Raw genomic sequence first — 15,544 nt, forward strand, 5'->3', positions numbered from 1 at the left:
CTTACCTCGTATTGAAGTTAACAAAAATTAGTTTTCATCATTAAACTTCGTTATCAGACTTGATTCGTTTTACAAACTGCCTGCTAATTCATCGATTAAACAATGTGCACGCAAATGTGACATCCATTCTTGTCTGCAGAATATCATCAGGAAGGTCATAGGACGGCTTTGTCTTATAGGGATTAAAAATCCAATTCCAACATGATGGATGTTTTATATTATAATCTCTGGCTGTCAGACATTGAACCTTTTTTTATACAAGCAATTGCATACCTTTGTTTTCTGTCCTGGCTTCATGATTGATGAGAAATGATTCACAAGCTGTCTTTACCTTCCCAGCAACTGTTTTGACAACATAATTAACACCGAAACTTGAGATTTTGATATATCTGTTGATCTGTAAGGCACGGGTCTAGCCATCTACTATGAATCTTAGTTTTAGGCACAATTCAAGTTTCCAGCATCGCTCCAACCTCTCCTGCCTCAAGTTACAGTTGAATGCCTCATCCTAACTTGGTACTATAGACCTCCAAAGAGATTACTTGTGCACAAGTGATGCTGGACGAAAGCACTACAGACTGATATGCCATTAATTAAGCTTTGACAAGAAAGCTATGGGGGTTAACAGAGGTTAAGGAAAAAAATGTGGAAGTCTCAAAAACAAGTTTATTGATTGATAAAAGGAGGCTTGATCAATTTTTGTCCTGATACAAGATTATTTTATGGGCTAAATAGAACCATAATTCATATACAACATAAAAAACTTACTGAACAACCCTAATATTTGTTGAATTTATAGTACTTTATTTTCACAGTAAAAAAATAAATCAAATAAGAAACTCGCCTCAAGTCTACAGGTTGAAATTGCAGTTGAGCAGCAAATAAATAAATATAAGAAGGCGTAACTTGAGGTCTCATATCATCATCAGCCTCTAAGCTGCTTCACCATGCAAATTAATTAAATAGAAAAACATTGTGTTATGGGTACTCGAAAAGATTCTTTTCTATCAAATTTGGTAGCCTCAGCTCAATCGTCAAACAAATATCAAATGCTCTAACAAATTTCATTTGATCTTTTACTTTTGAACATCTTTCCCTGATTGGAAACAGGCTCTCCACGTAAACAAGAACACCCCTTAGTCTTTCAGTACTGTAGTCGACCTGCTTCACTTTAACTTTCGTCTAGTTGGTACTTGGATCGACTATGGTCAAATGTGAAAGACTTTAAAGAAGAAAATTGATGCAAGCGGAAGCACAAATAGAAGAAGAACAAGCACAAAAGGATATAGTTTTGGTCGAAAACAGGGTTAGAATACAAGCGCCCTAATTTGCAGTTTTAGTTATGAAATAAAAGTCTAACTTATTTTGTCTCTAAAAAGTTTCACAACTTCTTAAAAGGTTAAAAACTGATATATAATAGGTAATAAAATCAGAATCCCTAAACAAAAAGAAAAATAATATGAAATCAAAATTAAACATAAAACCTGAAAAAATCAAGAAAAAATAATAAAACTAGCTCAAACAATATATTTGTAGCCTCATTTAGAGGTCTTTTAAAGCTCGGATGATTCTAATGAACCAAGCCTTCTATAGAACTATGTTTCGGAAATTTCATGAAAAAATTTGAGCCATATCTAATGATAGAATTGAAAGTCATGAATTTTTATTTTGTTAGAATGTTGATATGGTGCAACTAGATCTCTTCTTCTATCTAGCCTTGTTTTATTAGTGTATAAAATTTTTTGTTATGCTATTTATATAATTTGTTTGTAACAGTTTCAAAACCTTCAGTTTCTGCTAGCTGAAGCAAGCGAGGAAACATACCAAGTGGATCAACCACGTATTTCTTGATCCAAGACTCCTTGACGCGGTGATCTTTTGTTATCCATATTTCAAGGTCTTTCTGCTCACCGTGAGAGAACCACAACAAGAGAGTCATCATTGCTTCACTCAAGAGTACAAATATACACTCGCATCTTCGTTGATGCGAGAATATCCTCCCATGCTGTACCTACTCCGAACAATTCATTACTAGTGTCGAATGAAATGTTCACAGTCCTACCCTTCTTATCCTGTGATAAACAATAAAAAGATCTATTCACATACGTACCTGAAGAAGCAAGTCTAGCAAATCCCGTGGCCGCAATGATCGATCATCAGGAATTTCCATCCAATTATCACTACTTAGGCCGTACGATATGATCCGAGTGGAATTCCAGGCACCAGTGAATCCCATTATCTTGTAATCATTAACCTCGGAATCAAAACCATATCCAACGAAGAACCACTTACAATAAATCTGCAAAACCTTGGACTCTCTTATTGCTGGATTCCATAACGTAATGCCATCCCAGTCGCGGTAAAAGCAAATTATGCCGTTACAAGGACTCGAAGAACTGGTGGACATGGCAGGTCTTTCATGCTGGGAGGTAAGGCTACATGATTTTCAAATGCGATCAAGTGTTTCACTATACAGGCAAGGAAAAAGATGAGTCATGGAAAGAGGCTACCCGGCGTTGGACATATAATTACCAAGCAAGCAGCCTGATATATGGTTTTAAGGCTTTATTGTAGTGGTTGGTGATGAAATTAGAGTTTTCAATTTGGCTCAACCATGCTTTACAGACGCACTTGAAGCGCAACAGCTACTTCACTGGCAGACTGGAAATAATGTCAAATTAACGATGACTATCTGCTGCAAGTATTTTACTCTGGATCATCTCTAATACTTCTTCCTCTTCTTCTTCACGCTAGGTTTCAAGGTATTAATGGTGTCTGTGGAAGAAAATTAGGCCTAGGTTTAACAAATGCTAGGAGTAATATACGCCAATGCGAAGATTAGGAGGAAATTTTGGGGGGTTATTTGATGGCATTATAGTTAACCATTAAGAATGTGTTCTTATTGTAGTTTTTATGGTTGTAGTTAAAAAAATAAAGATATAAAAATAATAATTTTAGTTGTTTAACTATAAGATGAACTTTAATGTTAAATAAATGAAATATGGATATTATCCATGAACAAAAAATAATTTCTTTTAATTTTTATAAAATTAAGTTTTGAAATATAATTATGTGTGGAACTGGTATAAAAAAACAGAAGTTATTTAACCAATCAAAAAAAAAATTTCCATGTAGAATGACAAATACAAAAAGGTTTTTAAAAAATTATAATTTACATTCTAAATTTTATATACAAGCTGCATGCTAGGGTTTCGAGGAAATGGAAAATAGTATATACCAGTATGTGTTGAGGGTATTTTAATCTTTAAATAAAAAATAATAGTAAACATTAAATAATTAAACAATTGTTGACTTATTAATTTGGGGGATGCTAAGTATATTTTTTAAAAGTTGAGAATGTAAATTATAATTTTTCAAAATTCAGTAGATAAATGTAATTTCCAATATTAGGGTAATTTTTCTTTTTATTTATTTTACCTATATTTCCTAATTTAAATGATTGCATTGTCACAACGAGAACAAATAGCTAGTAAACTTTAAAAACATTGTATCATCTGATCATATGATATTAATGTGGGATTTGAAAGTAAATCCTACCAATGTATAAACTCATATCATAAGCATACTTCAATCACTAAGAGGGAAAAACACACGATGCCACTTGGAAATCACTAAATTTTTTAACTTTTTATGTTTGGTACTAAAATTATAATGGTTTCAAGTAACCATAGCAAGCATATTGGACCTCCTGCCTCTTTTCAACTCAAGTGCCCAATTAGGTGGAAAAAAAACAAGAAGAAGAAGCTGAGACGAGCCTTTCTTTCTTTCTGTGGAGCAAGATGCAAACTTGTTTACATAGACCAATAAAATTCATCGGTGCAGTGCCCCTGATTGTTATAATTGTTTAGTTAGTGCAGTGAACTAGAACAAAATCTAATTTGTGGGCTTCTTATTTACCAGCAACACACAAGCACATTAGCTGGTTTTGTCGAGTCGAGGAACAAACACCATCTGATACATCGTGGGAAAAACGCTTAATATACCATGCTGAATCCTACACAAGACAGTCATCCACCAACCAGAAATAACATATTGACTACACAGAGGTTATTCACTGTTTATTTATATGTGCTCTAAAGTGCGCACATATACCATAAAAGCATCATATCCATGTCAGAAGGTACATAGATAATCAAAAACTTTGTTACATGTCTTAAGCCTGTTTCTATGATTTTGTCTATAGACAGCAAGAAGCAAACACAATAAGAAACAAATTTACACTCTTGTAATGTCAAAACATGGCCCTGAAAAGCTATGGAGCTTATCTGTCAAATAAGCTATCTTTCTTGATTGACAGTGGAGAAGCGCATGGATTTATGATAGATAGAGATATTATGTTTGGCAAATGCAAATTTTTTAGAAGGAAAGCTAAGCAAATGCATTAGTAGCCGAAAGGAAGACAAGCAGGGAGAAAACCATGCAAATTGGTTTTCAGTAATGTTTTGACAGAGATCGGGGACATGATAAGAGAACTAGAAATTGTATCGACTTCGATCATCTAGACAATAAAGTGCAATTGCTTACCATCTTTGCTCGAACTCTGTTCCATTTCAATTTGTGCTTGCAATGGCTGCCTGAGGTCAGAAGATTCACACTCCTGCAAAGGCTTGCCTTCTGAGGAGGAACAATACTGGGGAACAGAAAACGAACAACTGCTGGTGGCCTGCTTCTTAGCTGATGAAGATTCAGCAGTAGAGCACAAGTCTTCATCCTTTCTTGTGGTACCCACTACATTATCATCATTATGCAATTTATCTGGTTGTGGTCTCTCTTCTTCCATGTACTTTGATCTCTTCCTATAAGCTGGAATATTCTTGGAGTTCTGATTTGTTGGCACCCTCTGATCATTAGATGAATTAGTAGGACAAGTAACCTTATCTTTTAAGACAACCTTCGGAATGGCCAAATTCTCAGTATCATCAGTGTTATCAACAACAACTTCATTAGTTCCATTTGTATTTGAAGCCCGTGCAGCTGCTTCCATTTCCCACATCTTGAATATAGCTTCCATAAGACGCTCTCTAGCCAAATCTATATCAATTATAGGTTTTGGGTAATTGATTCCCAATTCAACTCCAGCAGCTTTAAGCACAGCAATGGATGCATCCCAAGGATGATGGATCCATTCAGCTGGCATTCTTGCTAGCTCGGGCAACCAGCGCCGCACGTATTCACCCTCTGGGTCAAATTTGGAGCCTTGAATCTGACTCACATGATTCAGAAAAATAAGGCATGAAAATAGGGCCTTAAAATTGTACTCTTAATTAATACACCCACCATCTACTGTTAAATTGCTACATTCTTATAAACAATCAGGGAAACCCAGGACTATGAAGGCCTAAAAGTTTTTATTACAAGGTATTAGTTACTGGGTCCTTTTCAAAACGGGGGGTGGGTTTCAGACGCATCAAAACCAGTTTCCAATGGTATCTGGATTCATCTAATCATAAATTTTACAAAGATTTCTATATTCACCAAAATAAAATAGAAATAAGCAAGCAAATCCCCAAAAGCCCCAACTGCTGAACAAGTGTTGAAAGGATTTAGAAATCTAACATGCTATCAAAAGCTCAAGAAGCCAATAAACCATATTTAAACCACCATGGATGACATTTCCACAAGATTCAGCGATATGACTTCTACAAAAGTATGGATTTTCTCATGCAGTATTAAAGCAAAAGATGAAAAGAAAGTGAAGTTTCCATTCCAGTGTGGTTAAGCCACAATCGAGCCATCTTGTAAGAAAGGAACGCTTGAGAAAACATGTTCTGCACATGACTTTATACAACACAAATCACATGCAAGAGACTCTAAATTAGTTGTGCTACATACTTGAAGTACGAAGCTGGAGAAGTTTATGCAAAAATTTAGCATGTTTCATCTGGGGAAGTGGGAGAAATACATACAATTCAATTGCAGATGTTTCAATAAACATAATAATCCAATATACCTCTGGGTTATCCAAGCGTTCAAGCTCATGAGCATCTGGTAAACTCCCTGAAATATACTGCCAACCAAGGATGTCACTTTCCAAATCTGCATCCAAAAGAGTGTCCCAGAAATATTTCATTCCCCATCTCCATGGAAGAAGAAGAACTTTTACTGCGAAGCTTGAAACAATTACTCTTATTTTGTTGTGTATCCAACCAGTTGCCCAGAGCTCACGCATTCCTGCATCAACTAATGGGTAACCAGTCCGCCCCTGTCTCCAAGCCTTAAAATGGACCTGATTGTCATTCCACGGAAAATACTTTAAGTTGCTCAACAACGATCTCTCATAAGTGAACGGAAAGTTAAAACAAAGATAACGGGAGTATTCCCTAAGCCCGATGGATCTAAGAAACAGAGTCACGCTTTCTTTCCCCATTAAGTTCTCTTCTTTTGCCCACAATAACTGCTTCAATTGCACACACTGGAAAACTTTCCTCACACTCAGCTCTCCAAAATGAAGATACGGGGACAAAAGTGAGGTGGAGGTCCCAACTTTTAGCCTACTCTCCACATAATCAATTAGATGCTGTTCAGCAAATTCAGTTAGAGCCTTATCAGCATTGCTCCAACCCGGGGACCATCCTCTTCCTAACAAGGAATTACTAGATTTTTCGGCTTCATTTTCAAGACCTAATTCCTCAACTGAACATTTCATAACTGTTCCTGTCATGAAAGAGAGAATTATTGATTATTCATTTTCCTCACTGAAAAACACACAGACATGGGGATTTAATCTCCAGTTGCAGGAGAAGTTGCACCAAAATCAACAGTTTCTATTCTAAACTTATTATTGTTTGTAATCAGAGAACCAGATTGAGCATATTGAAATCTACCTGCAGCAGGTACCAATCTCCATGGAGGAAGATGTGAAACAGGTTCCATCTGCATGTGCAAGCACCTGTCCCAGTATGCTTCAAATGTCGTAAAAGCATGCCCTCTTTCATCATATATTTCCCACGGTTCATACAACAAATCTCCATTATAACTTTGTACAGAAATGCCAAGCTCCACCAATTTTTCTTTGATGTTGTGATCACGAACAAGAGAGACAGGATCTGGGAGAACGAGAAAATGGAAAGGAAAGCATGGTAATTAGACGTTAAATAAACTCCTCTTACAAGGAAACTAGGAATTGTACTCAAAACTATCATTCTTAAAGCAACACATACTCATTTCAAAGACCTATACAGAGCTGATCATCCACCAGTTATCTTAATAGATTATTTAAGAAGTAAATTATTTATGCTCTGACAGTATATGCTATCCACGTTTGTTGTGCGTCTCTCGATCAGTGCGCACAAGTTTTATGATTGATTCGGTGAAAATCATGGAGTAATTGACATCTTGCATGCTCAGAGAGCCCAGAAAAATAACAAGAGCATCTTCCAAGATGGAAAATGTATTGCCAGTTAATTCCTAACTCTGATTGACTATAGAAAACCTCATTATCTACTTCAAGAAAACTATACGGCATTTCTTTTTACTTGCTAATGGGTCAGTGATAAGGAAACACAAGCTTCCACCTCTTTAAGGATAATTGAGCGGCTCCACTAGGATTTCCTTACAATATTTAGATTTCAATTAGCTATCTAACCCGTGTTTCGCCGTGGGTTGTAATTTTTTTTTCAAAAAAAAAAAAGCATGCAGGCTGCTTCTTCAATGTGTTTTCTTATATAAAAAATATTCATAGTGTAAATTGAAAAGCCTATGCAAGCATCTAATTAAATAAATCGATAATCATTTATATAAAAAAAAAAAATAGTTAACAATAACAAAAAAAAAATTGAAAAAAATAAGAAATGAATAGAGTCAAGATATTTAATCAAACAAAACGAGACATTCATCCAATTGTGTTTACTGAACTTGTTTATTTAAATCAATCAAAGATAAATCTACACCTTAAAAAACTCATGACCTAAGAGATAATCACAAATGAGACTAATTGAATAAACTCACGCCCTTAAAAAAATACTATGCAAGGCCCAACACATCAATAATATTATTTAAAAATAAATATTTTTATTTTTAGAAATAATATCTTGAAAAATCAAACACAAACAAAACAATTCTCAAAAATCTTACATTACAAAAGACATGTAAAACTCATGACCTAAGTAATGAGACCGTAATAAACCTATTGGAAAAAAATTTAATCACAAAACCAATATTTTTTTGAAAAAAAAAAACAATGCCAGTTAAAGACTGAAATGAAAAACAAAACATTTGAGAATTTGTAATTGAATAACGAAATTGAAAACTAAAAAAAAATCTATAAAAGGAATAAAAAAATTAAAAAAATGAGGATGAAACTATAAAAGGAATAAGAACGAAATCAAAAATTAAAAAAACAAGGATTGAAATTAAAAGTAAAACATATGAGAAAGTGTAATTGAATGAAAGACTAAATTGCAAAACAAAAAACATCTATTAAAAGAATAAGAACAAAATTAAAAAAATTAAAAGAATAAGGACTGAAATTAAAAAACAAAAAACAAAAAGGATAAAGGTGTACTTTATCTGTCATGAGCGAAAAAAGAAAAAGAAGGGAAACAAATGACCGCCATTGATAATCCAACCACCATAAACAGACACGTGTTGCTTTGTGTGGAAAAAGGCATGATTGCGCATCTAGGAAAACAGCAGAAGGCCAGATTTGGCCATCAAGTGGCGTCCCACACACCGCCTGAATGGCTCAGGTGCCACCCACTCGTTGGCATGTGATCAACACGCGCCAACGGTTTTCTGATTTAAATATTCAAAAGTAAACATGAAAATACCAAAACATCCCTCATGACCCTGTTAATTATATAAAATACCCATGTGAAAGTACAAAAAACAAAACCCAAATGCAAAGCTACTTTTTGTCCAATCCAAGGTTAAATTCGTAATTGTATTGTACATGGACAATAAAAAAACTAAAAAAACTCGGACTAACAATTTTTGTTCCCGGAGGCAAAAAAATATTTTTACTATTAAGAAACTTGAAAAAAGTCAAGAAAGTCGTTTGTTAACATTGATTTTAGGGTAAAAAAATATTTTTACTATTAAGAAACTTGAAAAAAGTCAAGAAAGTCGTTTGTTAACATTGATTTTAGGATAAAAGAATATTTTTACTGTTAAACAATGAAAAGACACATACACTCCCAGACAATATTTTAATAACCAGTGGAAAAGAAAAAAAAACCTCAAGGTCTAATTTTTTTCCCACTAAAAGATAAATAAGTAATTTTATTGTAGCAATAAACAGTAAATTGTATCTATGCTACAGTTAAAACACCACGGTTAAGAGTTTTGTTAAATTTCATCAGCCATGCTCCTTTTATTATTTTTCTTAGGAACCACAAGCATGTTTCCCTTGTTTGATATGCCATAACTTCAACTGAAAAATAGAATCGTTAACATTTATAATCCTCTCACACCAATTGTACAAGTTTTTGGGACTTTCCCCCAATCCCCACCTCCCCACCCCACCATGAAGAAAAAAGCCCAATTCAATTAACATTATGCCATAAATTATATACAGTTCACCAGATAACAAATAGAAAGAATCACACGTTGGCATTCTTCATCGAGTTGATTCAAGTGAATCTGGGTGTTCAATAGCAGTTGGGACAAGTCATGTTTAAGGAAACAAAGAAAGAAAGCATACCATAGAGATGGTTAAATACCACTCTCGTCGCCCCAATGGTTTCGATGCAATCCAGAAGAGCAGCAACTGTACTATGGGTTTTGATGAGAACAAGTTCAGCACCAAGAGATTTCAAGGATTGTCCCAAGTGAGCAAGGGACTGCTTCAGCCACCACCTGGACACTCGACCCGGGTAGAATTGTCCTTCTTCTTTAGGACACCATATAAATACAGGGAAAACACAACCATCCCTTGCAGCAGCAGCTAATGCAGGGTTATCCTCAATTCGAAGGTCCCTCCTAAACCAAACAATGGTCTTACTTCTATCCATTAGGATCAAATCAGAGTTTCAGATCTCTTAATGCTCTCCCCATCTCAGACTCAGCTTTGATTCAGAACTGTGAATATCTGCAAAGTTCGCACCGCTCAGACCAATCAATCAAAAAAGTTCTCAATATTCTGTTTCAAGAATCACAACCCCTTTTGCACCAGAAGATATATAAATATAAACAAGCTCCTAGTTGTTGTCCATGATATATAAGAGAAGTAAGAATTGGGAACAGGTAAATTCCAGTTCACCACAGACTACAAGAACACCAACTCTAAAACTACTCCTTTGCATCAGAGACACCCCACCTTCTGTATAATAGAGGACCACTCCTCTAGAACCTTCAAAGACAAATCATTTCAGGCACCTCTCTCTGATTAACCTAATATTCTTCAACTAATTCTTTTAACTCTATGTGCAACAAGAAGATGAGATATCATGTGACTGAAGAATAGAGATCTGAGACACAAACTAAAATTATTCCCTAATAATTTACATTAATGAAAGTTATCCGGAAAAAAAAATGACAACACTTAATAAATAAACAAAACTGAATAACTAATCATAAAAACAAACAGAAACGATAAAAGAAAAAAGAAAGAAAGTTTCTGATCATACCCAGTTGGTGTTGAGGTTGATTTTTTAAGAACAGGTAGATAGATAAATGGATGAATGACGTAGCACTAGCAGTACCCAGTAAATTTCCAGCTTCTAGTAGCCTGTAATGGCGAAGCCTGTGTTAGAACATTTGTGAAGTGACAGTGGGTTTGAAGAAATGGGCATTGCTATTGTCTTTATTGTGAAGTAATTGAGTCTGTTCTTTGTTGATCAAGATCACGTGGGCTATCAACGACAGCGACGTGGATTAGATAGTAGTGGGTCGGCAATGGTCATGGCTTGTCTTGTCTGCTCTCGTCGATGGGCTGTTGTTATTTGTAAATACCAAATAATAGGAAGTATATTATTATTAAATGTTGTTCTTGCTCATCCAAGTTTCCTTGAATTTTCCTATATTCTGTCTCTTCTAGTCTTAGCTAATTATTATCATTATCATGTATAAATTATATTATATTATAAAAAAAAATGAATTAGGAAAACACTATTATCCTCCTCATTCTAATTTTTTTTGTCCTTTCTTTCATCATGTTAATTAAATTTTTTTTCAACTTTTTTGGGTTGGATGATTTTATTATTATTATTTTATATTGGGTTATCATAGTTTAAAAAATATTATAATATTAGATTGGTTCTTGATTTATCAAAAGAGAAATTGATTTAATTGTTTGCAAAAAAATAAAAAACGAGGGTACCAAAATTGAAAGTAAGGTGAAATAGCAATCATTTATTTCAAAAAAATCTTTTTTAGTCCTTTAATTTTTTAATTTGCCCATTAATTTTTTTTAATTTCATCATTTCACGTTGTGTTGATTGGTGGTGATTTGCTTGATTATTTATTTCGTATTGATTTCAATTGATTTATTACAATCTTGAAAAAATCGTCTCGATATTAAATTGATTCTTAGTTTTGCAAAAAAGAAAAATTCAGTTTTGTTCTTTGTAGAGAATAAAAGACAAGGAAAGCTTGGTGAAACAACAACCTTTTTATTTTTTTAAAAAAAAGTGTTAACATCTTTTTTAAAAAAATTAGTCTTGAGATTCTATCTAGATTGTTTTTTTGTTTCTTTAGTTTGAAAGTTATATGATTTAGTCAAAAACTTCATTTTATTTACATTTCAAACCCTTAAGTTTGAGGAGGGAGAAAAAGTCGTTGGGAAACAATGAAAGATAAAAAAATTTATTGAAAACTACATTCTAATAGTAAAAAAGGAAGGTTGTCAACTAATCTCATTTGACATAGGGAGTTCCATTGAAGTGTTTTTAAACCTTCATCTTACCTGAAAAAAAATATATTGGGGTTGAGAGATAAATTTTTTCATTGTTTGATTATGTGTTTTTAGACATGTTTGGGTTTTTTGGGTTGATAAATTATTTTTTTTAAGAATATAATGATATTTATTAAGTGTTTTTAAGTTAAAATAAATTGAAATAAATTTTAAGATTGAAATAGCAACCCCTGATTTTCTAGCCACCTTTCTGGTGGTTGGATTTTAGGTAGCAAACAACTCATCATTTACTTTTTTTATTAAAAAAAATCATGTCCGTCCAACTTGAGAAAAAAGACGAGCAAGCCTAGGTTGGCAAGCCCACTTGTACGAGCTTTTTTCATGGCTCGGGGATCATAGGTCATCAAGCTAGTGCGCTTGACTTTTTTTTTTTATTGTTTCTCAACAATTTTGATATAATTTCTTAAAAAATAAACAATTTTAAAAATATATTTGGTATGTTTTTTAAATTATTATATTAATTAAGAATGTATTTTAGATATTATTTTATGAAATCTATTTATTTTTTACTCTATTATCGAATAAGATTGTACAAATCGCTTTCAAAATATTAGCGAGGGTTCTTTTTGTGCATCCAATAATAATCAATATTTTAGTTTATTTGGTTTATTTACTTTAATTGTCTATCTTTGTTATTATACAATTGAATAAAAAATAATTTCATAAAAGCAAACTTACTAAACTCAATATAGTATATGATCTAAGCTACAGATTTTATTGGTTGACCAATATCAATTCAACATGTTTGTGTTTTAATATTTACAACAACAAAAAAAATGTCATCTTGAAAAATTTCTTTGTCAAACCATGCTTTTTATTGCTCTTCTTTGTTGTCTTTTAATTCAGCGAGCTAATCATATTTTATCAAATCAACTCACACATTGTTTTATTTGAAACTTGATCTAGGTAAGGATTTTGGATAGCAAGATCAACAAAGTCAGGTTTGATGACAATTTTAAAGAGTTCCTCATGACAATGCACAAATATTGTATTATTCGTATGTTTTTTAATATACTCGTATTAAAATTATCAAAGTTTTATTTTATTTTTTTATAATTGAAACTTGCTGATGATGAGATGATGATGGAATGTTGTTTAAAAAATAGATATTTTAGTGAGCAACGAGACAAATGAGTTTTAGTCTAAGATATTTTTTTTAATCTTTATCTTCTTAATGCTTTTGTTTTTTATTAAATAAATGATATAGAAAAATTGTTAGTTTTTGTTTATACTAAGGATACTAATAAGAAAATGAAGATTTTTACTAGCAAATAATTTTGTTTCAATAAAATTTAAATTATTATTCTTTTTATAAAATATATTAGTGTAATATAATTAAACTAAAAAAGAATTAAAAGGCTCTCTACAACACATAATCAAATATTTTTATATGCATTCGCTTCTCAACTTCCTAACTTAGTTTTTAATTAATATTATATTTTTTAATATTGATTGATGGATATAATTTTTAATTTATTTTATTAAATATATATTTCACATTTTAGTCAATGATTAAGATTTTATTATTTCTATAAAACACACTCTAGCACCTTGACACCTTTTTTTATATTGAAAAAAAAATCCTGTCGGCGGTGTAGCAGAGGGCCCACTATATAGTACATTTAATCACAGTGTCATTCCATGTTTAGGAAACCTTAACCCACAAATACGTTCTATGATTGCACATTAATGGCACAAGAAAGACCAAATACTATCTGATACCGTGCACTTTGTATGTTTAGTCGAAGGCTTGTTTGTTTTTCGAGCTCATTTTCCATCAGAAAGCGAAATACTAAGAGATGCCTGCTCTTAAAATTTGTTTCCCGTGGAGTCGTTTTCTGGCAACCAAACAGAGCATTATAAATTATAAATAACTGTAGCAAGTACCGCTAAAATCTAAACACGAACCCCACAAGGAAAGAACATTAAAAAAATAGGTAGGACCATGTTCAACCCCATGTCTGGTGTCTGTTTAAAATTATATTTTTAAAAAATTTATTATTATATATATATTATAGTTTTGATATTTTGATATTAAAAATATATTTTTCAAACATATATTATTTTATAATTGAATAGAATTCAGTCCTTCTCGTTCCTGATCTTGATCATCCGGGTCATGTCTTGAGACCTACAAATAAAAGCCGCAAGGCACCTTAAAGGAAAACTTAAACTTTCTAATGCTATGCACCTCTAAGCATAGTAATTAAACCTTTCACTTTAGACTTGATTAGCCACCAAGTCCAACTCAAATCATCAGATTTTATTTTGAACAAGTTTTAAATTTAATATAACATTGTGTATTGACTAGTAAATGGGTAAACCAAAGAGATACTCAGAGTTGAAGAACTTAGAAAGAATATAGACATTTGTTGGGTGTAATTTACTGCAGTGGGTTAGCCAAGCTGATTTTGTCCAGATCCAGAGTAGAGCAAGTAATGAGAGCTATAATGTCTTGCCATATAATTATGAGTTTTTTCTTCCAAAACACACAACTAGTAATTGTTTTTCAAGAAGAAATTAGAAGCTTGACTCATAGTACTCATAATGGAAAATGTTTTACCCCAAGGGAGCTTGAGAAGTAGAGAAAGGCTAAGAGTAAAGAGATAATTAATTTGTCCAAAGGAAGTAAAAAAGCTTGTAATAGATGAGTATAATATCGTTGAGCAACTCAAAAGAATTGTTGCTAAAATATCTTTGTTATCTTTGATCTTAAGTTCTAAACTGCATCGAAAGACTCTATAAAAAGGACAATATGAGGCACATGTGTCTCAAAATATCAATCAAGAGACCATGGAACACGTGATAGGCAGAATTCAAGCCTTAAATTATCTATATTTCATTGTGGATGAGCTGGACCCGAAGATATTGGACATAATAAACTATTATACATCAAGATACAATGAAAAGATGTTTTGATAGTAAATGTTCTGATTAATAATGACTCAATATTAAATATGTTACCAACACACATGCTATAAAAGATGCCTAATGATGTATCTCATATGAAGTCGAGTATCATGATGGTAAGGGCACATGATGACTCACTAAAATAGATAGTCGGGACTTTGAAAGTAGAGTTGTATGCGGGACTAAAAGTGTTTCTGAATAACTATAAGTGATGGACATCCATCCTTACTATAACATATTGTTGGGAAAGCCTTGGATTCATACTATTGGGGTAATAACTTCACCATTGCATCAATGCTTGAAGTATATTATGAATGGAATGTTGGTAACAGTCAAAGTCGAAGAAACCATTTCTATGATAAGAAATATGGTTGTACCCTTCATTTAAGTAGATGATTGTATGGATAGAAATATTCATGTTCTCGAGATTGTGAATACAGAGTGCATTCCTGAAAATACAGTGCCGAGAAAGCTAAAAATTTCTGAAGTAGCAAGGATGACAACTGAATATTTCAATATGACCCTGACACTAAAATGTCGAAAAGGGTCAATCTGTTGAGGTTGATATGTGTTGATTAAAGGTTCGGGCTTGGATATTAGCCCATAAAAAATGACTATAAACAAGTTGCTAGGATTAAAAGAGAAGCAAGGATGGCAATATTTGAAGGAAAAGAGCTAGAAGATGAGAAGAGGAGAATCTTACTAATTTGAGTAACTTTACTAATACCTACTTAAGTGATAAGATCTGATGATGAAGTGTTG

At 32.9% G+C, this 15,544-nt stretch overlaps 2 protein-coding genes across 3 annotated transcripts; both read right to left on the reverse strand.

Annotated features, from left to right (window-relative positions):
* Nucleotides 1-1,750: 1,750 nt before the first annotated feature.
* On the reverse strand, nt 1,751-2,407 carry LOC133696810 (uncharacterized). Its single transcript, XM_062119089.1, has 2 exons — nt 2,111-2,407; nt 1,751-2,011 (listed from the first exon to the last, which is right to left on the reverse strand). The coding sequence occupies exons 1-2, from the start codon at nt 2,405-2,407 to the stop codon at nt 1,751-1,753; spliced, it is 558 nt and encodes a 185-aa protein (XP_061975073.1).
* A 1,624-nt stretch (nt 2,408-4,031) lies between these two features.
* LOC133697136 (cryptochrome-1) lies at nt 4,032-10,842 on the reverse strand. Of its 2 annotated transcripts, none has more exons than XM_062119515.1 (5): nt 10,587-10,842; nt 9,662-10,048; nt 6,846-7,067; nt 5,972-6,669; nt 4,032-5,224 (listed from the first exon to the last, which is right to left on the reverse strand). In XM_062119515.1, exons 2-5 carry the CDS (start codon nt 9,969-9,971, stop codon nt 4,520-4,522), a joined length of 1,935 nt encoding a protein of 644 aa, XP_061975499.1. In that variant the 5' UTR covers nt 9,972-10,048; nt 10,587-10,842; the 3' UTR covers nt 4,032-4,519. The 2 variants fall into 2 exon arrangements, with proteins under 2 accessions (XP_061975499.1, XP_061975498.1); XM_062119514.1 differs by having other exon boundaries at nt 5,972-6,675; nt 10,587-10,840.
* Nucleotides 10,843-15,544: the final 4,702 nt, after the last annotated feature.

This window comes from Populus nigra, chromosome 6 (genome assembly GCF_951802175.1).
Source record: "Populus nigra chromosome 6, ddPopNigr1.1, whole genome shotgun sequence".
NCBI classification, from domain to species: Eukaryota; Viridiplantae; Streptophyta; class Magnoliopsida; order Malpighiales; family Salicaceae; genus Populus; species Populus nigra.

Excerpts from the sequence above, each read along its gene's own strand:
- LOC133696810 (XM_062119089.1), bottom strand. The coding sequence starts at position 2,407 with ATGTCCACCAGTTCTTCGAGTCCTTGTAACGGCATAATTTGCTTTTAC. Across the intron at positions 2,012-2,110 it reads TGCTAGACTTGCTTCTTCAG|GTACAGCATGGGAGGATATT; the intron begins GTACGTATGTGA and ends TGTTCGGAGTAG.
- LOC133697136 (XM_062119514.1), bottom strand. The coding sequence starts at position 9,971 with ATGGATAGAAGTAAGACCATTGTTTGGTTTAGGAGGGACCTTCGAATT. Across the intron at positions 7,068-9,661 it reads GGTATTTAACCATCTCTATG|ATCCTGTCTCTCTTGTTCGT; the intron begins GTATGCTTTCTT and ends TCGTTCTCCCAG. Across the intron at positions 5,225-5,971 it reads AACGCTTGGATAACCCAGAG|ATTCAAGGCTCCAAATTTGA; the intron begins GTATATTGGATT and ends CATGTGAGTCAG.